At 64.1% G+C, this 24,263-nt stretch overlaps 3 protein-coding genes across 18 annotated transcripts in view; 1 reads left to right on the top strand and 2 right to left on the bottom strand.

The window, feature by feature from the left end:
* The window catches only part of TSC2 (TSC complex subunit 2), a 33,245-nt gene extending 27,518 nt beyond the window's left edge, over positions 1–5,727 (bottom strand). For all 10 annotated transcript variants that reach the window (XM_055339759.1, XM_055339760.1, XM_055339761.1 and 7 more), the window contains exons 1-6: positions 5,307–5,727; positions 4,002–4,088; positions 2,408–2,518; positions 1,545–1,689; positions 526–643; positions 34–82 (exon numbers count right to left, since the gene is read on the bottom strand). In XM_055339759.1, the coding sequence (XP_055195734.1) occupies positions 34–82; positions 526–643; positions 1,545–1,689; positions 2,408–2,518; positions 4,002–4,088; positions 5,307–5,444 (648 nt within the window). In that variant the 5' untranslated portion in view covers positions 5,445–5,727. The remainder of the gene's footprint in view (positions 1–33; positions 83–525; positions 644–1,544; positions 1,690–2,407; positions 2,519–4,001; positions 4,089–5,306) is intronic.
* Positions 5,728–5,900: 173 nt separating this feature from the next.
* On the top strand, positions 5,901–11,236 carry NTHL1 (nth like DNA glycosylase 1). 3 transcript variants are annotated; one of them, XM_055339197.1, is made up of 6 exons: positions 5,901–6,033; positions 6,912–7,150; positions 7,868–8,038; positions 8,868–9,027; positions 10,844–10,949; positions 11,021–11,236. In XM_055339197.1, exons 1-6 carry the CDS (start codon positions 5,901–5,903, stop codon positions 11,169–11,171), a joined length of 960 nt encoding a protein of 319 aa, XP_055195172.1. In that variant the 3' UTR covers positions 11,172–11,236. The 3 variants fall into 3 exon arrangements, with proteins under 3 accessions (XP_055195172.1, XP_055195170.1, XP_055195169.1); XM_055339195.1 differs by having other exon boundaries at positions 5,919–6,033; positions 6,915–7,150; positions 10,844–11,236; XM_055339194.1 differs by having other exon boundaries at positions 5,919–6,033; positions 10,844–11,236.
* A 1,006-nt stretch (positions 11,237–12,242) lies between these two features.
* On the bottom strand, positions 12,243–23,067 carry NHERF2 (NHERF family PDZ scaffold protein 2). 5 transcript variants are annotated; one of them, XM_055341046.1, is made up of 7 exons: positions 22,741–23,066; positions 20,141–20,341; positions 15,070–15,249; positions 13,696–13,849; positions 13,579–13,622; positions 13,054–13,119; positions 12,243–12,843 (listed from the first exon to the last, which is right to left on the bottom strand). In XM_055341046.1, the coding sequence occupies exons 1-7, from the start codon at positions 22,951–22,953 to the stop codon at positions 12,685–12,687; spliced, it is 1,017 nt and encodes a 338-aa protein (XP_055197021.1). In that variant the 5' UTR covers positions 22,954–23,066; the 3' UTR covers positions 12,243–12,684. The 5 variants fall into 5 exon arrangements, with proteins under 5 accessions (XP_055197021.1, XP_055197022.1, XP_055197024.1 ...); XM_055341047.1 differs by having other exon boundaries at positions 13,057–13,119; positions 22,741–23,064; XM_055341049.1 differs by lacking the exon at positions 13,054–13,119 and having other exon boundaries at positions 22,741–23,067.
* Between the last annotated feature and the right edge of the window lie 1,196 nt (positions 23,068–24,263).

Raw genomic sequence — 24,263 nt, 5'->3', positions numbered from 1 at the left:
AGGGACCGTCCCTGGGGAGGACCAGCTACAAACCTCTATGTCCACGGATGACACGGTCTGGACGCACAGCAGGCAGATCATGCTGGTGGAGGAAGGGCAAAGTCAGCGGGAGGTTTCCCAGAGGCCTCATGGCCGTATGTCGCGCTCTGGTGACTCTACAATCATCAAGCAAGAGGCTCGACCCCCTTTGAGCTCCACTCACCCCCAGACAGTCAGGTGCCCACTCTGGGCCACCGCTGCTCAGTGCTGGCTGTGCAACACCAGCAACGACCAGCCCCTACCCTCACGCCTTCCGCAGCGTTTGAAAGAACGGCCCCAGAGATGATAAGAAGCGCTAGCTAACGTTATGGGTCCGTGAGAAAGAAAACGCTATCGTTCTATCAACGTGAGCAAGAGGCAGCCACACTGCTCCCAACTTCTCCATTTGCTTGCTGATGTCAATAGCTTTATCCACGCTGCGGAGCTACACGCGGCGCCCAAGGAGCACGACTACCACCAGAGGGACGTGATTGGAACTCTTCTTACTGGACCATTGATGCAATGTACTCATCCAGGTAACAGCTGTTGAACTTGACCAAGTTCACAAGCACCAGGAGGAATTCGGAGGACAGGCCGATGTCCATCCACTGCAGGACAAACCCAGCTGAGGGGGAAGAGTAGGAAGGCACTGTACTGTCTACTCACCTCCTCCCCAGGAGAACACCGCAGCTCCCCCGCTGCTGTCCCGTCAGTGGACCCCACGCACAGGCCGACGGAGGCTCGGCTGGAGCCCCAGCGAGTCAGCCTGTCATGGACTATGGCACGTACAGCCCCCAGGACGCGCTGAGGGGGTGTAGGCTGAGGGGCAGCCTGGGGCCCCAGGCCTGGGCTGGGCGAGCATCCTCGGGCACATGTCTAGACACAGATTCCTGCCCCCCTACCCCTCCCTGACACTGTCTCAACAGAGACAGAAGCCACGCTTGGCCACTGGCCAAAAAGCCTTAGAAACCTGGGCACAGTCGGCCAGTGAGCACCTGTCAGAGCCAGGCGGCCAGCTGAGGCCATCTCCGGGCCCCAGAAGTCCTTCTTCCTGCGCCCACAGCCATGACATGGAATCTCAAGACCCACGGATACGTCACCCCATCGGGACAACAGGGAGGAAGGCCAGCCAAGGGGAGGGCTGGGAGGTCAGGCCTGGGGCACAGAGAGGCCCGTGAAGAAGACACAGTGGGGCGCCCCAGATAAAGCACGGGCTGACACCTGGGTCGCCAGCATGCTCTCCCTACAGCAGGACTCGGACCACCTGCTGCCCACCAGGCGGTCTCACTCCACAGGGATTCTGAGCCTGCAAGTCTGGGCTGGAGACCAGGACTGTCTGTCTCTAACAGGCTCCCCAGGAGCCGCTCTGGTTGGCACTCACGTGAGCAGGACCTCATGGTGCCGCGCCCCCTGCAGGCCGTCCCCATGACCTGCAGCACATCCTCTGTGCCCGGCGGCCTTCTGGCGCCTCCGGGTTAAATGGGACCCCCCAGGCCAGAGAAACCTCACACCAATGTGGCACCCACCCAGTTCTTCTTCCAAGTAGGTGATGTGTCTCCCATTGTCTGTGAGGGCCTTGAAAACTTCCAGTCTTTCATGGAGGTCTTCGTTAGCAGGGTAATCCTTGATGGCCCTAAAGAACAGAGCCCGGAGAACGCCCAGGCGGTCCCCCTGCAGACAGAGGCGCTCCTTTAGTCCTGCCAGCACCCCCGACCAGCTGTGAGCAGTCCAAGAAGTACAGTGGGCTCCCTTCTCCCTCCCACAGGAACTGACTGTGAGGGACACGTCGGGCACGTCGGAGTGGCTCCAGATAAGGGGTGTGCGTGTGTGCAGCATCTACTGTGTGGGAGCTCTGGGCACGGAGTGGACACAGCAGGGACAATGCAGTCCCAGCCCTCCCAGGGCTCCTGGCCAAGAACAGACATCCTCATGTCCACCAGGACAAAAATGGTCTGACTGCACTAAAAGAGGACAGGCCTCTCCGAGCAGCAGGGGTGTGGACAAGAGGGAAGGGAGCCTCCCAAGCAGGAACGGAGGGGCCACCTGCGGTTCTAGAAGCTCAGAGCAGCATGGCCAGAGCCTGGCGCACAGGGAGCCACAGGCAGAGACCCAGGGCAGGGGCATGAGGGCAACAGGACTGGGGAACCACCCATCTCTCGTGGGCACGTCCCCCATTGTTTTGCATGAACGGATTCATCTACTCCCCAAGACGTTCCAGAGGAGGAAGGAACAACAGGCATTCCCATTCTACGGGAGAGGAGGCGGAGGCTCAGTGACTCCCACCAGGGTCCGAGAGGCTGCGGGGCACACTCCGGCTGTCTGCGGCCCCCCGGGACCACCCCTCACGGCCAGCCCAGCTCCACCAGCGCACGGCCCCACCGCCCATTACCTGCCCCTGCACGATGGCCTTCAGCAGCGCCAGCACCGCATGCCGGGCCTCGGGGGGCCGCTCCGGCTGCAGCAGGTCCGCGACGGCCTTCCAGAGCGCTTCCACTGCATGCTGCCGCCGGCGAAGAACAGCGGTGAAGGCATGCTGGCCCCCTCGACTCGAGGCTCAGCACCACGAGCCAATGACAGAGCAGGACGCTTCTTCTTAGAACTCCCTCCCCAGAGCCCCCCACTGCCCCTGCCCCTGTGGACCCGTCACAGCCCCCATGACCCTGAGCCTGACGAGGGGAATGACTCCAAACTACTTCAAACCCATGCAGGTCCTGGCTACAGGCCGGGGGGCAGCGGGCCAGGGGAGCTGTCCTGGCTGCCCCGTAGAGGTTGGCCAGGGGTCCCCCTTGGGGGTTGGCTCAGACTCAGGGAAGAAAGCCACTGAAAGAGTCTCAGGACCAGGCGGTCCCTGGGTCTGCAGCCTGACACAGAAACCCCACTGCCCTGGCCTCCCGCTGTGGAAGCACACCACACGTCTGCTGCGCCTGTGCTGCCCAGAATTCGCATGGCCTTCTGGAATCTGCCTCCCCTAAGCCCCACACCCAGGGGGTAGCTGGGTCCTGTTCCCCACAGCCACCCCGAATCAGTCTCTCATGCCACCTTCTCTTCACGTTAACCATCCCATGCCCCCTTCAACCTGGGTCTTCAGACCACTCAACCTTTCCTGGGCTCACTTTTCCCAAGAAGGAACTAAAAAGTCCTTTAGATGTTGCCTGACTGACCATGTTCAGGATACTCTGGAACTTTCACCTCCTTTGTCCCATGCACAACACTCCTGGTGACACAACGTAACCCCTGACAAGATGCAGACACCGACCCGGTGGACTCTGACAGCCTCTCAGGCTCACCTGTCCATCGGCCACAGGCCCCCCTCCTGTACCTACACAGGCAACTTTACAGACATGGGTGCCTACTCTCACCTCTATCCTTGATACCATAGAGCCTGCATGTTTCAGGTGACCTGCGATGTCGTGCATGCTCTCCCCTCCCCCTTAGCAAATCCCAATCCGCTCGTTCCATGTCCCCTCCCGAGTTGCCCATACGAGCTGGGGGCCAGACTAGAGCAGAGTCCTGCAGGTGATCTCAGGACCACTTCCTGGTCTGTCTTCCAGATGCCCGGAGAGGGCATGCAAACACCTGACCGAAATAAACACGCTCACGTCTGTGGGGCTGCTCGATGCCACCAGCCAGACACCACTCCCAAAGAGACACCAGAAACAGCAGGCCTGGAGTCAAACGGCTTCCTGATGTACCCTTACCTTCCCTGTAACACGAAAAGACCAGTGAGCACGGCTTTCTGTGAGTCACTACAGACGCTTTGTCGGAACTGCCAGGAAAGGCTTCATCCCTCTACTCCCCACCCCTGCATGTGATGGACCCCAAAGGGTTGGGCTCAGCGCATTTGCAGAAGCTTCCCCATCACTAAGATGCAGGTTAAGCTTCCCTAAAATGGAGCGTGAGTTAGCACCAGCAGGCAGCTGCCAACCCAGCTCCTACAAAGAGCCATCAGACTCCTCGACAGCAGTCAAACGAGGCAGACCTACCTCTTCAAATTTCTTCGTTTTTGCAACTTCGCAGATCTGCCCTATCATCCGGATGCGATTGTTGATGCCGCATTCAACACTCAGCTCCTGGCAAGAGACAAAGGGAGAAAAGGGGCCAGCGCTCAGGCAACAGGGCTCCTGAACCGCCAGTCACAGACCACCCCGAGGATCGTAGCGTGTCTCCACGCTGCAGACTTGCCGCGGATCTTTCTGCAATCAGGGATCACCAGGGTTTATGGTCCCGTCTCAGCTGAGAACACTCGGCTTCTTTCTTTCTTTCTTTCTTTCTTTCTTTCTTTCTTTCTTTCTTTCTTTCTTTCTTTCTTTCTTTTCTTTCTATTTATTTATTTAATGATAGTCACAGAGAGAGAGAGAGAGAGAGAGGCAGAGACATAGGCAGAGGGAGAAGCAGGCTCCATGCACCGGGAGCCTGACATGGGATTCGATCCCGGGTCTCCAGGATCGCGCCCTGGGCCAAAGGCAGGCACTAAACCGCTGCGCCACCCAGGGATCCCACATTTCTTTTTATTAAGATAACGTTCACGTAAGAAAATTAGCTGTTTGGACAACTTAAAACTGTACCATGTAGCTAATAGTATATTCACAATGGCTCGCAACCAGCTCCACTAATTCCAGAATATTTCCATCACGTAAAAGGGAAACTTCACGCCCATTAGCACTCACCACCCCTCCATCCCTTCAGACCCTGAGACACGCTGATCTACTTTCCTTCTCTGTGGATTTACTTATTGTGGACATTTCATAGAAATAGAATCACACGTTACGTGGGGGCCTTTGCGCCTGGCTCCTTCTGCTTAGCGCGTTTTCAGCGTTCATCCACATTCTGGCACGTGTCAATACTTCATTCCTTTCCTTTTTTGCCAGACAATGCTCCACGGTGCGGACGTGATCACATGTCATCTGTTCACCAGCTGATGAACATTTTGGTTGTTTCCCAACGGGAAACTTTAGGAGCGCAGACACAGCGTGTATGAGACACAGGTGCCAGGATGCGGGAGAGGGGATCAAACACACGCCAGAAAACGGAGCCCTGCGAGTGCCAGGAGCTCAGGTTACCATTAACACCTGGCAACACCTGGCCATAGCCCTAATCACCTGTGCAAACGACTGCAAGCTTAGGCCACCTGGTCAAGTAGGTCTCCCTGCATCGACAGCTGGGTGCGAGCTCACGCGTACTGGACCAGGTCCTCATCGTCCTGCCTTCCTGAACCTCGGAAAGACAGGCGGACAGGCTTCCCCAGCCCCGCGCCAGCCGCATGCCAGCCTGCCCGGCAGCTCACTCACTCTCAGGATGTCCGCCGTGATGATGAACTCGGTCTGCTTGCCCTCTGCTGACCTGGGGTTTGGCCTCGGGGTTCCCAGTCCCAACAGAATCCTGAACTTCTCCTTCAGGCCTGAGTCTTTGCTCGTAGGCTTGGCCATGGTGGGCAGGGACGCGGCGAGGCCGCCTCTGCGCCGAGGAAACAGGCAGAGGTCTCAGGAGCAGCGCCCGCGAAGCCGGGTCTGCGCGCACGCCCCGCCCGCGGCCCCAAGGGCCTGGAGCACCGCCGGCGGCCCGGCAGCAGCGGGCCGGGGAGGGGCGGGGACCCGGGCGGCCCCTCGCACCCGCTCCGCCTTACAGCCCGGGGGGCCCGCGGCTCCAGGCTCCGGCGGCGGTGGGCGCGGCCGAAGGCCCGGGCCGCCACTGACAGCGCGGGGTCCACCCCCGCGCCGCCGCCGGAAGCTCGATCCGCACTTCCGGCGGCGGGCCGGGGCCGAGGGTCGCCGCCGGGCTTGCTGGGAGTCGTAGTTCCGGGCTGCTCTCCGGCGGAAAGGCAGGGGGCCGGAGGGGGCGGGGCGAGAGTCGGGTCACGTGGCGGGGCCGCGGGGGCCGCCGGGATGTGTAGTCCGCGGGACTCTGGCTTGAGCATGGCCGCCGTGAGGATGATGACCCGGAGCCGGGGGCCAGGAGCCGCACCGCGGCGGGGTGGGGAGGAGGCGGCCCCGCTCCAGAGGCGGGAGGCGGCTGCAGGTACCCTCGCGCCCGGATCGGGGCATGGGGAGAGGCGACGGAAGGAGCCTGCCGGGGCCGGCAGCTGGGAATCCGAGTCGCCCCCACGTGGGGCTCTGGCTCCCACCCTGCCCCCTGTGCCCAGGACGCAGGGGCAGGGGTCGGTCCACACGGACCGCGTCCCGGTACCCGCCCGGGGATGCTGCACTCGTGCTAGGCTTCTGGGGGCAGGCCAGCCTTGCTCTCCTGGCTGCTTCCCGCGGGATGGGGGGCCTGGTGCCCAGTCCTCGCCCCCGCTTGGGTACCGGGAAAGGGCGCGCCATTCTGTGTATTGTGCAGGTGTGAAGGACCTGGCTGTACAGGACTGGGGGGGGGGGGGCAGTAGCCAGACCCACAGGGCCCCTGCACCCTGTCCTTCAGGACACCGGAGGGGGACTCCTTAGGCACCCAACCAACCCTAGCCCGGGACACAGCTCCATCCTGAGGGAAGCAGGGCGAGGGGAATAAGCAGATGGCAGCGCACACTGGGTAGGCAGGAGCCCTGAGGCTGGGATGAGTTTGGAGTTCGTCGGAAGTACAAGAAGTCAAAGAGGAGTTTTAAACAGACGTGACACAATCTGATTTGGGCGGTAGGACTTGCTGTCTGGCACCGTGTGGGAGCTAGATGGGGGAGGCACCCCTTCCTCCTGTTGGTAGAGTCGTCCTGTGCCGACTCAGACTCGGTCAGGAGGGCAGTGGCATCAGGAAAGCTGACCTGCCCCCGAAGCACCCACAGCTGTAGCAGATGACGGATGGTCATTGAATGGATGACGAAGGGAGAGGGCAGGCAGGGCAGCACCCACCCCCACCCCCACCCCCACCCCCACCTGTGACCCCTGCTGAATGGCACATTTTTGCAGAAGGAAAGAAAAGCCCTAGCCTTGCAAAGCATCAGCGGAAGACACAAAAACTGAAGGTGGCCTACGAAGCCCCAGGTCATGAGAAAGGAGAGAGCCACAAAGCCCTGGAGGCACTAGGCTGGGAGCCCCGGGACTGGCGGCAGCAGCTGGAGAATATCCGCACCATGAGGAGTGGGAAGGACGCCCCCGTGGACTGGCTGGGAGTTGAGCACTGCCATGACCCCAGCGCACCCCCAAAGGTAGGCAGGGGCCGCACCTGCCTGGTGGTGAGTCCCTTCTGGACCAGACACATGCCTCCTCTGAGGCCTCTGGCTGCGCACAGCCTCACCCGTGGCAGCCCTTGGCTGGCACCCGAGAGGAAGGCAGGCAGCGTGTCAAGGGGAAGCGCCTGAGGCTCCGAGCAGGGAGCAGCATCACCTGCTCGGCAGTCAAGACTGCCTGCAGCTTGGGGTTTTGTGCTCTGCCTTCTGCCAGCAGAGTCCTGACACACCAGGAGTCTTCGTAATGTTTCCTGAGAGAGGGAGAGCTCCTTACACTTCACTGGCTTGGAGCGTGGTCTTTAGACCAACTTGATCCTAATCCCAACCCCACTAGCTGGGACCTGGGTGCACGGACTTCTTTGGGCGTCAGTTTGTGTGTAAGATGTGGCCTTATCCACGGCGCCACAGCAATCACGGTGGGAGGCGCTGGCTGTCAAGCATGGCGATGATACATTTACGTCTCCAGGTGGTCTTTGTAAGGCAGGTACCGTTATCGTCCCCATGTTATGTAGAAAAAAAAAGCAAAACAAGCCTAGGCTGGACGCCTTACACAGTGCATTGGCCAGAATGGCTGGGAGGCTGTCGTGTGTTGGCCAGGGTCATGGGTAGAGGTGGTCTAGGGTTTGGCTGGGGCCTGGCCCACACTGAGCTACCTAGGACCTGTCACTGCCCTGGTTCCGGTCATTGTGCCAACAGGTGCAGAGGTACCAGGTGCTACTGTCACTGATGCTCTCCAGCCAAACCAAAGACCAGGTGACAGCAGGCGCCATGCAGCGGCTGCGCACTCACGGCCTGACGGTGGACAGCATCCTACAGACAGACGACACCACGCTGGGCTCGCTCATCTACCCCGTAGGCTTCTGGAGGGTGAGCCCACTGACCTGGGAAAGATGTCAGGAGGCTGATGGGAGGTCGTGGGGTACAGGAGGCCAGGGGTGCCTCTTAGGCCACAGGGACCCAGATGTGAGCTCCCAGTGGAGCCCCCTGCCCCTCTGGCCAGTACACGGGGCCAGGACCATTGGGCCTCCCTCCTTGGCCTTTCCTGTTTGCAGTCCACCCCTTCCTTCCTCCACCTCCCCACCCGGCTGACTGGCGCTTCCCTTCCTCCCTGAGGCTGCCCACCGCCTTTCCCTTTGTTTACTCCGGGCCTCCCTGGAGTGCGTCACCCCCTCCCTCTGGAGCCCCAATGGGCCACAGAGCGCTGGGTGGCGAGTAGGCGGGTCCGCTGAAGGCGGCCGGGCGGGTGCGGCTGCTTCCCCTTGGCACTAGTGTGGGCTGCAGTTTGTCAAATGGGTTTTAAATAGCCCTCTCCGCTTGGGCACGGAGTGGGAACCACCCAGCTGGCCTGGCGGCTGGCGGGGGAGCCCCAGGCTCCAGCCTGCCTTCCTGAAGGTCCAGGTGCTGCTGAGCTCAGCTCCTGGCACGGCTGGCCTCTGGGGGAATGATGGGGCAGGGCACCTGAGCTACACCCAACACACGAGTCACAGGTGCAGGCCCGCATCAGGCCTCCCCAGTCTCTGCTGCCCTCGGCTCACCCCCAACTCCTAGGGAGACAGGGGCACACAGGTGCCCCTGAGTGTGTCTTGAGCAGGTGACGGACAGCTCTGGACACCTGTGAGTTTCCCTTGGGACTCACGTCCTCCGGTAGGGCTACACCGTTCACCTCTGGGGCCGACCACCCCTCTCCATCTTTCAGAGCAAGGTAAAGTACATCAAGCAGACCAGTGCCATCCTGCAGCAGCGCTACGGCGGGGACATCCCAGCGTCTGTGGCAGAGCTGGTGGCACTGCCCGGCGTGGGGCCCAAGATGGCACACCTGGCCATGGCGGTGGCCTGGGGTACTGTGTCAGGCATCGGTGAGTGGCATCCACACTGTTGGAGGGCAGGGCTGGCCACATCTGTGACCCCAGGTCTGCTCCCCCACAATTTAGCTCAAAGGGTCAGAAAGATGTTTCCAGCACTGAGGTAGGCCTGGCCCACCCATGGATGAGGGCTAATGGGAGGAGTTCCCATCTGCCGAGCACCTACTGTGCACTGGGCTCTGGGAGAGGCCCTGGGCGTGGACTCAAGGCCTGTGCTGTGCAGGAAGAAAGATGTTGAGCAAATAACTGCTTACCTGTAAGGTAGAAGCGTTCGTGTGGGGGGGGGGGTCGTGCATGACAGTGTCAGAGCTGAAGAGTAAGGGCGGGCTGGCCAGGCTAAGAAGCAGAAGTGCCACCCAGGTGAGAGGAACAGCGTCTGCAAAGCCAGCAGGTGGGAAAAAGAACCAGTAGAAGAAGTCTCAAAAATGAGCATAGGCTGGTGGGGGAGACAGTAAAGGCAGGGGGACCCCAAGGGAGGAGGAGCTGGGGGGAGCCCCTTCCGGAATCCATTTCCTGATGGTGGTGGTCTCTAAAGACGGACCCTGGATCAGGGGGGCTGCTTCGTCAGACCTTTGCTCAGAATTGAGCTTCCACGGCCACGCAGCGGCAGGCCTGGCCAGCGCAGAGACCAGGGCCTGAGCCACAGCCTCTGCGCCCACCTGGTGCTCCTGCTGCCGGCGCTGCAAGAGGGCAGAGACTCCCCAGCACTTCCCCCAGTCCTAAAGCCTCTGCTCCCTGGGGTGGGGACCCTTCGCGTGGGCAGGGGGCAGCCAGGGGCTGAGGGGCCCGCCGTGAAGCCGGGCTGGAACCCAGCGGCCCCGGAGACCACGGTGGGCCCTGCGGTGGGCCCGGTAGGGGCCAGGACAGAGCTTGCCCTCCCCTCCCCCACCCACAGCCGCCAGCCTCTTGCCAGGCTCTCAGCGTGGATACTTGAGCTTATCTGGTGGCTGTCCTCGGCTGCCCGAGGCCTGAGTCCCAGGAGGGGTCTGGAAGGTCTGTGGGGGAAGGGCCCACAGCCCTGGGAACAGGACTTTGGCGGCAGCAGACACACAGGAGGGGAGTCCGAATGTCCTCCTTTCTGGATGTCTGCTCAGTTAGCAGCCCAGGGCTGTGGCCACAGCAGCCAGTGTCAGCACTGCCATCCTGTCCCCGCCGAGTGACCGAGAGGCAAGGTGCTTGCTCTCTGAGCTTCGGCCTCCAGGCTGGGAATGTATGCAGGGCAGGCAGAGCCTTCCTGGAGCTGCCCGTGGGAGCCTCCCGGTGTGGGGAGGCCCTGGGCCGGGCCTCTGAGTGGCAGGACGGAGCTGAGGCTTGGTAACCACTGTGGGCCCCCCACCCCGTGTCCCCAGGGCACCCTCCGTCAGTGTCTGGAGAGGGAGCAGGTTCAGGACTCCCTCTCTCTTCTGGAGGAGGCCCCCGTGAGCAGGTGCCAGGCCGAGCCCTGGGGTGACTGGCCCAGGGGAGCTGGGACCCTGCCCCCGCTAGGTGACAGCTGCAGCTGGCCGGTCCATCCTCCCTGTGCTGTCCCTGACCATGCGGTGGTTGTGCAGTGACCTCAAGGTGGCCTGCTGGACCCAGCCCTGAGCACCCGGCCTGGCACAGCCGGCACCTGGGCCAGGAGCTGCCGCTGCTGCCTGCCCCCCAGCTGCAGGACCCAAGGCCTCTGGCTCAGCTGCTGCCCCGCTCTCTGCAGTTCAGGGCCCTCTGGAAGCCCGGGGGTGGGAGGGGACCCTGGGCCTGGGCTCGGGGCTGTGGGCAGGGAGCTGCCCGGTAAGCGTGCCCCGTGATGACCCGGTGCTGCCTCCACCAGCGGTGGACACACATGTGCACAGAATCGCCAACAGACTCCGGTGGACCAGGACCACGACCACGTCCCCTGAGAAGACGCGCGCTGCCCTGGAGGAGTGGCTGCCCCGGTGCGACAGGGTGGGGGGTGGCGGGGCTCCCCTCTGTGTCCCTCCCACACTGACCTCCCTGCCCTTCACAGGGAGCTGTGGGGGGAGATCAACGGACTGTTGGTGGGCTTCGGCCAGCAGACATGTCTGCCCTTGCGCCCTCGCTGCGGGGTCTGCCTCAACCGCACCCTGTGCCCCACCGCACAGAGCCCGGAGCCCCTGACACCCGCGCCTGCCCCCTGATGCCCCCGCCTGCCCCCGCCGGGGAGCCGCAGCCTGTCTGTAATAAACCCTGGGGGTTGTTTGCATCGGGGTCTGGCTGAGTCTTCCTTGGGGCGCAGGGCAGGCCGGGAGCACGTGCGTGACTGCATGTGGCCCCGTGCTCATGTGAAAGGGGCTGCCTGGGAGCCCAGGCTGGGGACGTGACTGTGTGGGCCAGGGGTGGGGGTGGCAGGCATGCGGGAGTCTGGGACGGAGCTAGACCATGGGAGCCAGCTGCAGCCAGCTGTTAGGAAGGCCGCTGGAGACCTGGGCGGCTGGCTGGGAACCCAGATGGACACCCCCTCCTGCACCCTGACAGCTCTCGGCACCAGGAGGCCCCAACCTGAGGCCACGGAGCCACCTGGCCTCCAGCGCAACACCATTAGCCCCAGGCTGGGCGCCCCAGGGCATGAGACCTGCCCTGTGTGTCCCCACGGGTGGAGGCGGGAGGGGGGGTGCGGGGGGAGGGGGAGAGCAGAGCTGAGGGGTCAGGTCAGCCCCCTGGATGGAGTGGGATGGGCTCTGCTTCCAGCAACGTCTGCCTCCCTGCCCAGACCACGGGTCCCCCCCACCACGAGGGCTCAGGAAGGGTAGAGGCGGCCAGGGGTCTGAGGAAGGCCTGTTTATTCGGAGGGCGCGCATGCGCTATGGCTTACAAGGCAGACAGCAGTGTCAGTGGGGTCAGGGCCAGGAAGAGAGAATGGGTGCGGTCCCCTGGGGGCAGGCTCTCCCACGCCACACTCCCCCTGCCTGGGGCCTAGAGGCCTGTCCAGAGGGCCCCCCCCCCCCCCCCCCCCCCCGTCTTCAGGCAACCCAGGGCCTCCAGCCCAGGCCCTGCGGCCCGGACCACCAGTTCAGCAGGGACGTGGGGGCCTGCCAGGGGCCCCCCTACAGCAGGGAGGAGGCCGAGGGGCAGCTCCTCCAGCCACAGCGGGCCTCCCCAGCCTCCCCCGGAGCCCCCACAACCACAGCCTGGCCCCTCTGTTTCTGTCCCTGGAAGTGCCTGGGGCTCCCACTTGGGATGGCTGCTGCTGAGGGGTGGGGAGGAAATGGTTTGCAGAGAAAGGTTTGTTTTATTGCAATTACTTAGAGAGGCGTCCTACGGGGGTGGAGGCGGGGGCGGGACTCTGGTATTAAGTGGAAACATGTGTGGAGCTGGAGCTCTTTTTTTTTTTTTTTTTTCCTTGTTTTTGGAAGAAAAGCAAAAACAAATTCCTTGAAGTCAGCAGCCTGGGCAGAGCGGCAAGGGCCAGGCCCACGGTCACCACTGCCTCTCCCTGTCCCTCTCTAGCCTCGGGGCCCCCTCTCCCCCATCCAGCACCCTGCAGGTGGGGGTACGGGACGGGGCTCACACTGGCTCCTGGTGGTGCTGGGACCAGCACGGCGTCCGGGGGTGAGGAGGCCCCCTCCGGCCCACTGAGGCATGGGGACCTGCCGGCTGGGCCTGGGGCCGAGCGGGGGAGGCCGGGTCACCAGCAAACAGGCAGGGAGGGGCTCAGAAGTTGCTGAAGATCTCGCGCTTCCGGTTCCAGTCCATCTGTGGCGCCCGCTTGTTGACTCGGGTGGCTCTCGCTTTCTCCTTGGCTTCGGCCGCCGTGGGGCTCAGGTGGAGGCCGCTCTCCTGAAAGGGGTCACGCTTCCAGGTGTTGCTGTCCTGGGGGCAGGCAGAGTGGGCAGGTGGCCAGCGTGAGCCTGGGAGGCAGCTCTCCGCAGAGGCCGGCTGGTGGGACTGGGGCAGCAGTCCCGGGGCTTCCTGGAGGCGGTGACCCCACTGCCCAGGCTGCCAGCCGCACAAACACCCACCCCGGCCTCTTCCCACCCTCCCCCATGTGTGGGCACCGCAGTGAGGCGGGTGGGCACTCACTACCTCAGTGTCCTTGTCTAAGCCAGGCAGATCACTTCGGGACGAACACGCTGAGCCACCGTTCAGCTAGGAAAGCAAGGACACGGTGTGGCTGCAGGGCCTGTGCCCGGGAGCCGCCGGTGCCCACGCAGATGCGCTCGTGCACACACATCAGAGCCGCATTCATTCTTCTGTCTGGCAGTAGGCACCAAGCCTGGACAGGAGCCGCGGGTGCTGCCGAGGGTGGGGAGCCTGCCCCCGGCCTGCTCACTACGGAATCACCCCCATGAGCATCACCTGGGGTGAAGCGGAGGCCGCCTCCCGAGGAGTGACGCAGCATGACTGCAGCTTACCCGCCAGCAGCCTCGTGGGGTGGGGGCGGGGCTGACCCAGGCAGGAGCAGGACCCGGAGTGGCTGGCAGGATTGGGTCTCACTGTCACACCCACACAGGGAGATCTTGAGGTGGGGGCATGGGCAGGTCTGGGGATCCCTAGAGGGGCCCCAACAGGCTCCTGAGTCCACCCTGTCCATTCCCACCCTCTCACCTGGACAGGGCTGGTCCCATTGGTGACTGGTGATGGCAGTGGACCTGTGGGGACAGCGTGTCGGTGGCTGGCCAGCCCCCCATGCCACCCCGTCCCCAGCCCCAGGCAGCAGCCCACCTTCCACGTGCTCCTCAGTAGGTGTGACCCGTAGCCGCTTGAAGTGCTCATCCGTTTCGGGGTCCACCACCAGCAGCCGGGCCTCATCCTCCTGCGCCTTGATGCTGGCGACCACCTCCGCGTGGCGCAGCCCCTCCACATTCTGCCCATTCACCTGCCAGCAGCAGCGTGAGGTCAACCCGGCCCAAGGTCAGGCCCCCACGGGCCCCTCGAGCCACCCAGCCAGGCGTGGCATCAAATATTCATCAATGTTGTCACCAGCCGTGGCAGGAAGAGGAATGCCAGCTCAAGTTCCCAGCATCTCTCCCCAGCAAGGACCTCGCTGCCCAGACACACCCAGGGCACACGGGCCAGACACACACATGGAGGGACACGGGCCCAGACACACACCCGGGGCACACGGGCCAGACACACACATGGAGGGACACGGGCCAGACACACATCCGGGGCACACGAGCCCAGACACACACCCCAGGGGCACACGGGCCAGACACACACATGGAGGGACATGGGCCCAGACACACACCTGGGGCACACGAGCCCAGACACACACCCCAGGGCACATAGGCCAGACACACAACACACATGGAGCGACACGGGCCAGACACACACCTCAGGGGCACACAGGCCAGACACACACATGGAGGGACACGGGCCAGACACACATCCGGGGCACACGAGCCCAGACACACACCCCGGGGGCACACGGGCCAGACACACACATGGAGGGACACGGGCCCAGACACACACCTGGGGCACATAGGCCAGACACACAACACACATGGAGCAACACGGGCCAGACACACACCTCAGGGGCACACGGGCCAGACACACACATGGAGGGACACGGGCCCAGACACACACCTGGGGCACACGAGCCAGACACACACCCAGGGGCACCCGAGCCAGACACACACATGGAGGGACACGGGCCCAGACACACACATGGAGGGACACAGACCCAGACACACACCCGGGGGCACACGGGCCACACACCCCAGGGCACATGGGCCAGACACACACATGGAGGGACACAGACCCAGACACACACCCGGGGCGACACGGGTCCAGACACATACCCCAGGGTACACAAGCCAGACACACACATGGAGGGACACGGCCCAGACACACAGCCGGGGCAACACGGGTCCAGACACACACCTCAGGGCACAAAGGCCAGACACACACCCCAGGGGCACACAAGCCAGATACACACATGGAGGGACATGGGCCCAGACACACACATGGAGGGACACAGACCCAGACATACACCCCGGGGGCACACGAGCCAGACACACACATGGAGGGACACGGCCCCAGACACACACACCTCGCATGGGGCCCCCAGCACCCCAAAGCCTCCACAACAGGTACCTCGATGAGTCTGTCCTGGGCGCGGAGGCCAGAGTGAGCGGCAGGCGAGCCTGGGTCCACGGAGCGGATGTACTGTCCCGGCCGGGACTTGTCACTGTGCAGGTTGAACCCGTAACCTTGGGGGCCCTTTCTCAGATGGCAGAGCCGAGGGCGTAGCTCCCTAGGGGGCCCACCGACATCCTGCAGGCGCATGAGACCAGGCTCAGCACTGATCTCCAGCCCCCAGGCCTCCCCCACCCCGCCCCCCATCTGCAGCTGCAGTGGACACAAGCCAAAGAGAACCCTAATTCCAGGCTCAACATCCCCCCCCCGCCAGGCAGTCCCAGCTCACAGGACAACCCTCTGTACCCGTGCCTGGGTGACCGCCTTGGGCCGCCTGTGCCCGAGCTCCAGCTGCAGGTTCTGGAGCAAAGCCTCACTCTCCAAACCCAAAACCAACTTGAGGTGGGACCAGGGGCTTGACAGGGGTGCTGACAGGAACCGCTCAAGGGCAGCGCTGAGCACAGGCCGGGGTCCTAGGGGCAGCCAGGCGTCCTGGGCCCGCTGGCCCTGCGGGGGCAACCCTCACCACCTCCCTCCCCCGAGTGTGAGGCTGGAGTGTGAGGCTGACGTTTGTTTTTTCTCCCAGTGGCCTCCATAGGGCTGGTGGCAGCGGGCTGTGTTTGCTTTCACATTCCAGAGCAAGCTGGAGCCACCCCCACCCGCACAGGGCCCAGCAGCGGGGCGCACAGGCTGGAGCAGGGCCGGAGCCCAGCGAGGAGGCCACGGGTGTGCCCTGCCTCCACCCTCCCTGCCAGAGCACAGAGGCCCCCGACGCCCCAAGCGTCCCCCCATCCACAGGCCAGGGCCTCGCCTCGCTTTACCTCTGGCATCCTGCAGCGGGGCTCTGGGGCAGGGGCCGGCGGGCAGGGGCCAGGCCCCGAGCCCCCTCCCAGCCGCAACCCGGGCAGTGAGCAGAGCGCCCAGCAGCCGCGGAGCGGGTGCTCAGTTACACGGGGCGGTGGCCGGAGGCGGGCGGCGGCGGCTCAGGTTGCCCGGGCTGCTGGGGACGTGGGGGCGCGTGCAGGTGAGCGTGTAAGGCGTGGGGGTGCTCCTGAGGCCCTCCCTCCCCCCGTCCACCTCGCCCTCGCCCTCGCCCTCAGGGAAGGTCTGCGGCACCTGCCCCTCAGCTCCTCAGCTCGGGACACCCCCTGGCCGCTCCCAGCCGCCCCCCCCAAGCTCCGTCCACACCCCCAATCTGACCACGAGGGCCCTGGCCTGCTAGCCGGCCCGGCCGGGGACCCAAGCACATCTTTTCTTGCAGGGCCTCCCACTGTCCAGAATGCCCCTCCTCTGGGGTCCCTTCCCTGACCCCCGAAGCCACACAGACACGCCCTTGGGATCCCCGCCACAGGCCCCCACCCAGCCCCGTAAGCCCAGGAACTCAGGGGACAGGGCTCCTGCCCCTCAGTGTCCCCGGGTTTCGGCAACATGGGCTGAACGGATGGGTGTGAGACCCCCAAAGTTCTCCCCCCACCCCATAGAGACTCATCCCCTCTCCCTGACACTGCTGGGGGCCCAGGCTTGGGGCCCCGCTCCCCGCCCCGAGGTGCCTCTCGGATACAGGCTGCCAGAGCAGGGATGGGCGGACAAGCCCGGGTCGGCAGAGGTGCGTGGGCACAGACACCAGACTCCAAACGTACGCTCACAAACACGCTACACGGCAACACGCGGAGACACACGTGTTGGAGAGGACAGCGCCCTGGCGCTGAGCTGTCCAGACTCTTCTCACGCCCTCCACAATGACCTCTTAGGCATGTCTCTCAAGGCCCCCAAACAGGAAGCAGGACTGTGGGAGTATCCGGGGAGGCCGTGAGGCCAGGCTGAAGTCACATCCGGGTTTGGGACCATCCTGGCCATCCCCCTGCCTCAACCCAGTCCGGCCGTGGCTCAGCACAGCGGCCAGGAGGCTTCTCTGCTGAAAATTCCTCTCTTGCTGATCAGCATCCAAGGAGCACCGTCCCTGGCACCAGATGCTCACCTCGAGAGGCTAAGACGTGGGGGGGGGGGGGGGGGGCCAGGCAGCGTGGAGAGGCCCAGAGCAGCAGTGGGTCAGGAGGGGGGGCACACAGTCCCAGTGCATTGCTCACATTCCTCGCTCCCTGCTCTGGCTCAGAGCACTTCCTGCCGCCTCCCAGCCAGGCCCTCGGGCTCCCAGCGGGGCAGCCCAGAGCTGGACAAGCCCTGGTCTCACAGCTGAACCCTTGACCAGACAAAGAAGCTGGCATGGGGGTACCCGGGGAGCCGGGCTGTGCCCCCCCAGATGGTGACTCACCAGCCCTGGCAGAGAAAGGCCCCCATTGTTGCTCAGGGTCCAGCCTGCTTTCAACAGGGTCACTGGGGTGTCCCAAATCCCCTCTCCTGACCCTGGAGACATGGGCTAAGCCAGCTGCTGGGGTCCTCATTGCCCACACTGCCCCCACCCAGCCTGACCTGCACAAGTGCCCAGGATGGTCTCTGTGGAGGGGCTCCTGGGGCCGGGGCCGGCGTTGTGGCATCCCCAGAGCGGGCCATGGGACACACGAAAGAAGTGGCAGGCAAGGAGCGTCCAGCTGGAGTGGCCTTAAGTCTCCGGCCAGCCCTGGCCACGGCCCCATTTATCTACCTCCCACTGTGGCCCCGGCTCCCCAGGGATGGGTGGGGACGGGGGGGGGGCTGAGTCACTTTGGGGAGCAGGGTGGTGGCTGAGTCCCCCTCCCCTGCTCAGACCCCGACTAGGCACCCCCTACTGGCTAGGTTTCAGTCCCAAGAAAGGAAGGAAGGAAGCTGCTGGAAGGCCCTGCCCTGCTCCCAGGACCTGGGGCTGGGGAGACAGAGAGGCGAGGGAGGGGCATGGGAGGGGACCCCGGGGCCAGAACACAAGACAGTCCTGCTGGGGCTCCCAGAGCCCTTGGGCAGCTATAGGCCCATATTCCAGGTGGTCACCCCTGCAGGACTCTCACTCACTCCCTCATCAGGCCCCACAGGCCTCTAGGACGGGGGTGGGGGCCCAGGGTCTGGCACCACTTCGCGGCCCTGGCGTGGCAAGCTGCCCCATCTGCTTAGGGGCTGTCCCCTACCGTCACTGTCAGGACCAGCTGCATTGCAGCTGCAGCCTCCCCAGCCTGGTCTGGCCTGGGGCTGAGTCACCACTGACGAGGACCCTACAGCACCTCGAGGGGAGGGGGCCGGCATATCAGCTGTGTCCCCAGCCCCACCTCCCACATCCCAGCTGGGACAGAGGAGAATGAGCCCAGAGGACACATGGGCTCTGACTCCCGGCTTGGCCCTTACTTCCCACGGGTCCCTGCATCCCACACCGAAGCAAACCCCGTGCCCCCCACCTGGTGGTCCCGCCACTGCAGCTCTGCTAGAGCATGGCTCCCCTGCAGGCACCACCCTCCCAGGCACCCCAATGGCCAGTCCCTTCTGTGGAGCTCGGCTGAGGCCTGGCTCTTCCTTTTGACCCTCTGAGCCCAGCCAACGGGACACGGGGTCCCCAGCCAGGAGGGAGGGGGTAGATCCCGTCCCCTGGGCCTCCCCAGACCTTCTGGAGTCCCTGTCCCCAGGTCAGCCCCTACCACAGAGCCCCTGCCAGTCGGGCCCCACTTTGTTCCTCTAAAAATACGCCCAGAGGAAGCCCCCTCCTAAGGCTTCCTGCGGCTCCCAGAGCCTGAAATAGCAGAGGGGGAAGGTCCCACCCCAGGACAAGGTGCCTGAGCACCCCACCCTCCAGATAAGCCCCGAGGGTGGATTTTTCCACAGGAAGGTGAACTCAGCGTTTGTGTCTAAATCAATGGACAAAAAGCCTAGAGGGGAAGGGCACTTCCTCCACGAGCTAAGACGCCTGCGAAGGAGCAGGGCTCTACGCGGCCGGAGCCCGAGCCCAGCACCACCTTGGAGCCACACAGCTGACCCGATGCTCCCCACTCAGGCCCTGGCCACCCCAAGGGGCTTTCAGGCCCAGAGAACGTGTCCTGAGGGTTCATGCCCAGGCCAGCGCCCAGGATGCCATCCCACCTGAAATACCACCTGGCCCCAAGGCAGTCCCCAGACGCGCACACTCCCAGGCTTCAGCTCTCACGCTGGCACTGGCGTTGGGCCAGTGGTTCTGAGGGGGATCCGGGGAAACCCCTGGGATGGAATCCTTCAAAGAGAGGCTTCAAGAGGACCGAACAACCGGGCACCCGGGGGGCTTGGTTGAGTGCCCGACTCTCGGTTTCAATTCAGGTCACGATCTGGTGGGTAGTGAAACCGAGCCCCACACCAAGCCTCCCCACAACGAACCCCAAGTCAGGCTCCACGCCCAGAGAGGAGTCTGCTTGGGGACTGTCTCCCTCTGCCCCTCCCAGTGCTTGGGCACGTTCTCTCTTTCTCTCTCTAAGTAAATCTTTAAAAAAAGAGGGTGCAGAACAAGCTCTTCCTGTTGGCCTCCCCCAAGTACGAAGTCCTGCTACCCAGAAGTGGGTAGAGTAGCGCACACACACATACACACACTCACACACATTTATTCCAGCTCTCCGGCCTGGGGTGGACGCAGGAAGGGAGAAGTACCCCAAGCTGAGGACCCAGCTGAGTGTCCCGGCCACCCCCCACCACGCGCTGCGCACAGCGAGGGACCAGCCCTATCTCCCAAGGACAAGCAGGCTCCTCAGACAGACCGACACCTGCCCCTGCACAATCCGTCCCGGGAGGTCCCAGCAGACCCCTCCCACTTCCCTCAGCCCCAGTAGGCCTCCTCCAAGTGCCTTCTCCTAGGCCAAGCGCCCTCTCCTAGGCCCAGCAGCTCTCACGGGCTTTCTGGGGAGAAGGGAGGGGGATGGGGCCAGGACCAGAGCCGGGCTGCCCTGAGTCCACCTGGCTTAGAACACCAGCTGAGGGCCGGAAGAGTGGCCAAGTAGCCAAGAGAGTAGTCGCCAGAGGCCCTGTGAGGCAGAAGAGATGGAGACAGAGACTTCTGGAGGTGACCAGAGCAGGAGACTGCCTGCCCCCAAGAGGCGGGCACGGAAGTTCCGGGAGAAGCCAGGGTGTCCCTCTGCGCAGCCTGCCGTACCTTCTGGCCTGCCTCAGAGCTGAGGTTGCTTGCACGTGCCCAGTCCGGCTTTGGCTCCCAGGGGTTGTGGGTGGGCGGAAGCCCTCGCTGGGCCATCTCCTCTGTGCAGGTCAGCTGCCGCCGGCGGAGCTCCTCGTCCGTCTCTTTGTCCACCACCAGCAGCCGAGTCTGGCCTTCCATAGCCTTGATTCTCTGCACCACCTGGGCCGGGCAGGTGGGGAAGGGGGCAGGTCAGCCGTCAGCACTCGGGGCAGCACATGGACAGTGGCACTGCCCAGGCCTGGCCCAGGATCGCGGGCAGGCGGTTGGCCTACCAGGGGTGGGCGGCTGGACCGAGAGGCCCGCAGGCCCCGCCCTCCACCCCCAGGGCTGTGGCCGCTCCCTCCCTCTTCACCCAGGGCTCCTGACACAGGGCGGCAAGGGCTACAGGGTCACTGCAGGAACTGGCCTCAGTCCAGGGTCTTGTCCGGGAGGGGCCGGGAGGCTGGGGGAGGCAGCTGGTCTGGAAGATGGTGTGCGGCCAAGCCTCGGGTTCTCAGCGTGTGAGCGTGTGTGCACATGTGCATGTGCGTGCGCACGGCCGTGTGTGTTGCGTGCAGCCATCTGTGTCGGGGTCTGTGTCTCAGTCTGGGTGAGGGAGCGAGGGGTCTCTCTAGTCCCAGTCTGGGTGTGGCTGTGCTCCCTGCTGTTCTTCTCCGTCATCAAGTGTGGATGTCTAAACCCCTGCCTCCGGGTCTCCCGTTTGCCTCTAGACCACGAACACCTGTGCCCGGTTCCTGTGGCGCGGCACCTGCTCAGGCACCACACGCGACCTGGTGAGCAGGGTCCAGACTGGCAAGGGGAGGCCACCTGTGGGACAAGTGTGGCCTTGGGGTCATCTGCCTGTCTGTGCCGGGTCTGTGAAGTCTCTAGAGCACATGGGTGACCATGGAGCACGCATGTCAGGGTGCACCCTGCAGGGAGGAGCAGCCGTGCCCACTGGGCATTGGGGTAGGAAGGACAAGACCCCCGCCCCCACCACGTCTTGGGGGAGGGTGGAGAGGGCCCCCATCAGCCGCTCGGCAGAAGCTGTCAACAGATAGGAGAGTGAGAACCAGGCTGTCCTCCCCGTGGCCCTCCCCTGCCCCCCCCTTGGTGAGAGCCAAGGAGCACCCCAGCTCCCTGCTGCTTCCTGGCTGTGGGACCCAGGCTAGACACCTGATATCTGAAAGTATGAGTTTCCTTATCTGTAAAATGGGAGCTGGAACTCCTGGACTAGGAGGCAAAGGTGCCAGCGCCCACCTCCTCCCTCCTGAGACAGTGGGGCTCTGTGTGTTAAACCAGCACCCGGGGTCCTGGGAGAAACAGGTGCTCCCGGGGTAAGGGTGGCTGTGACCATTAAACTAAGGCCAGGTGCCACTCTGCCAGCCCCTCCCTGTGGTCAGTCAGGCCAACACCTCTGGCCCACACTCCACCCTCCTTCAGCAAACAGCTTTTTCCAGTTGACACTCTAGGTGGAAGACAGAAGGAAGGCGGACAGATGGATAGACAGGGGCCACAGGGGTGGAAGCAGGAGGGCAGCTGCCGGTCCAGCCAAGAAGCTGGTTTATGGGTCTCTAGGTCCCAGGGCTGGCCACGCAGACAGGCCACAGGCTCACGGGGGCTGGGGAGGACACAGAGATCCCTGAGCAGAAGGGGAGGCTGGACTCAAGCCACTGGGAGATAGACAGTCCCCAGGGAGCAGAACCTGCAGCGCAGACCCCGCCCTCCCTCTGCAAGGGGCAGGGGACCGTGGCATTGGCCCCTGCAGGGCCAGGCAGCCTCCAAGGGGAGCAATGTGCTGTCCCCAGCAGCGACTCTGAGACACCCAGCCAGCGTCAGCCAGGTCACACATTAGCACATAGGCCTGCCAACACACATTGGTGACTACACGTAGGCAGGCATGCACACACACACACACACACCCAGGCATGCAGACCTGTATATTCACACACACACACACACGCACACGCACACACAGTCCGGCACACATACAGAGCCTCGCTCACACGCACCCATCCCCGCATGCAGATCTGTCCACACATGTGCACACACCCAGGGGTGCGGACCTGTATATTCACATGCACAGTCCAGCCCCTGCACACATGAGCACGCACACGCATTCCTTGACACGGGCACCTACAGGTGTGCCCTTACCGTGACGCTCCTCAGGGACACGGCAGATGCGTGCAGGCGAAGGGGACCCCCAGGGGGACTTTACACACCCGTACCCAGCTGGGGACACAAGCACGTGTGTACGCTCAGGGAAAGCACCCAGGGCCGCCAAGGCACGGAGACACACACACACACACACACACACACACACACGCCCAAGGCTCCTGCCGCCTCTGCTCCGCGCACACGGAGGCCTGGGCAGGACTGAGTGCCAGGGCCCAGCCAGGAGCCGCAGTGCGGGCCCTCCCGCCGGGCTGCCCTGCGCTGCGGAGCCAGCCGCCCGGGTGGAGGCGACGGAGATGGCCGGGCCGCCGCCCCCCGCGCAGCCCCCGTCGGCCCCGAGGAGCCCCGCGCCCCCGCCGCGCGCCGAGGCCCGCGCGCAGGGGCCGCCCCGGGAGGGCACCCACCTGGTGGTGCGTCTCGCCCTCCACGTTGACGCCGTTGACCTCGACCAGCCGGTCCCCCGCGCGCAGCGCAGCCGCCTCGGCCGGCGAGCCGGGCTCCACGCGCCGGATGAACTGGCCGCGGCGGCCCTTCTCGCCGTGCAGGTGGAAGCCGTAGCCGTGCTCCCCGCGCACCAGGCGGCACAGGCGCGGCCGCAGCGGCTCCGGGGCGGCCATGGCGCCGGCGGCCCCCCGGCCCACCGCGGACCGGCCACGGCGCCCACGCCCGCGGGGCAGGCACGGGGCGCGGGGGGCGGCGCGGAGGACCCGGCGGCGACCTCGGCTGCTCCCGCTCGGCTCCCGTCGCCTCGGGCTCGGGCTCGGGCTCGGGCTCGGGCTCGGCTGCGGCGCCGCCTCCGCGCCGCCCCTTCCCCGCCTCCTCCGCGGGGCCGCCCCCGCCCCGAGGCCCGGCGCGCCCTGCCCTGCCCTCCGAGGCGCCCCGCCAAGCCCGGGGGCGGGGGGAGGGTGGCGCGGGGCCCAGGGACCCCTCTGCCCCGCCCTGCTCCGGGCAGCCTCCCCGCGCCGCCGCCTCTGCCTCCTAGTCCACCAACATGTATTGAGCACCTACTGTGTGCGGTCGCGAGGCGGGCTCTCGCAGGGGCCGGAGGGAAGGAAAAAATGTCACAGCTCTGCCCAGCACCCTTGGGAACACGCCCTCCCCCCACCACGCAGTCCCCCTATCTGGATCCCTCCTGCACTCAGAGCGGTCCTGGCCCCACACAGTCCCAGGATGGTCCACGAGGCAAAAAGGGGAGTTTGGGAGTTACAAGGTAGCACCCCCGTATTCTAGGGGACTCCGCGGCTCTTCCCGGGAGACCGATGGTGCCTATCCGTGCCCGGGTTTATTAAACACAACCCCTCCCCGCCCCCACACGCACACCTCTCTGTGCCAGGGCCCCTCACCTGTGCCCCTGCTCATCCCAGAGGTGAAATGTACCCAGGACTTTGGCCTCTGCCCTCTGGCTTGTGATCAATGCTCACAGAAGCTGTTCCCAAGAGCTGGGGTGGGGGTGGGGGTGATCCCCCTCTGCCCCTCCCTCCATCCTTCTCCTCCCCTAGCATCTAGCCATGCCCAGCATGAGTCCCCCTTCCCCCAACCCGACAAGAATGGCAGGAGAAAATCTGGTTAAACTCCGTTGTGCCTCTGAGTGCACTTTCTCCAGAACATCCCTAGAGTGCTCAGGCCATTTTGCAGATCAAGAAACTGAGCTCTAGGGAGATCCCTGGGTGGCTCCGGGGTTGAGCGCCTGCTTTCAGCTCAGGGCGTGATCCTGGAGACCCAGGATCCAGTCCCACGTAGGGCTCCCTGCATGGAGCCTGCTTCTCCCTCTGCCTGTGTCTCTGCCTCTCTCTCTCTCTGTGTGTCTCTCATGAATGAATAAATAAAATCTTTAAAAAAAAGAAAGCAAAAAACTGAGCTCTAGAGAGTCAAGGTTCCCCAGTTCCTCATAGACGCCTCTGTGAGATTCCAAGTCCACAGTTTATTT

Source organism: Nyctereutes procyonoides, unplaced genomic scaffold (genome assembly GCF_905146905.1).
Source record: "Nyctereutes procyonoides isolate TBG_1078 unplaced genomic scaffold, NYPRO_anot_genome, whole genome shotgun sequence".
Lineage (NCBI taxonomy): Eukaryota > Metazoa > Chordata > Mammalia > Carnivora > Canidae > Nyctereutes > Nyctereutes procyonoides.
Note: the sequence above shows the minus strand (reverse complement) of the source record. Positions and strands in the feature narration are given on the sequence as shown.

Bases quoted from the DNA above. Each gene is read 5' to 3' on its own strand.
- NHERF2 (XM_055341046.1), bottom strand. From the start codon at position 22,953: ATGGCCGCCCCGGAGCCGCTGCGGCCGCGCCTGTGCCGCCTGGTGCGC. The intron at 20,342-22,740 runs GTGGGTGCCCTC...TGCCCGGCCCAG, and splicing joins AGGGCGAGACGCACCACCAG to GTGGTGCAGAGAATCAAGGC. The intron at 15,250-20,140 runs GTACGGCAGGCT...ATGCGCCTGCAG, and splicing joins GCTCTGAGGCAGGCCAGAAG to GATGTCGGTGGGCCCCCTAG.
- NTHL1 (XM_055339194.1), top strand. From the start codon at position 5,931: ATGGCCGCCGTGAGGATGATGACCCGGAGCCGGGGGCCAGGAGCCGCA. The intron at 7,151-7,867 runs GTAGGCAGGGGC...TTGTGCCAACAG, and splicing joins ACCCCAGCGCACCCCCAAAG to GTGCAGAGGTACCAGGTGCT. The intron at 9,028-10,843 runs GTGAGTGGCATC...TGCCTCCACCAG, and splicing joins GGGTACTGTGTCAGGCATCG to CGGTGGACACACATGTGCAC.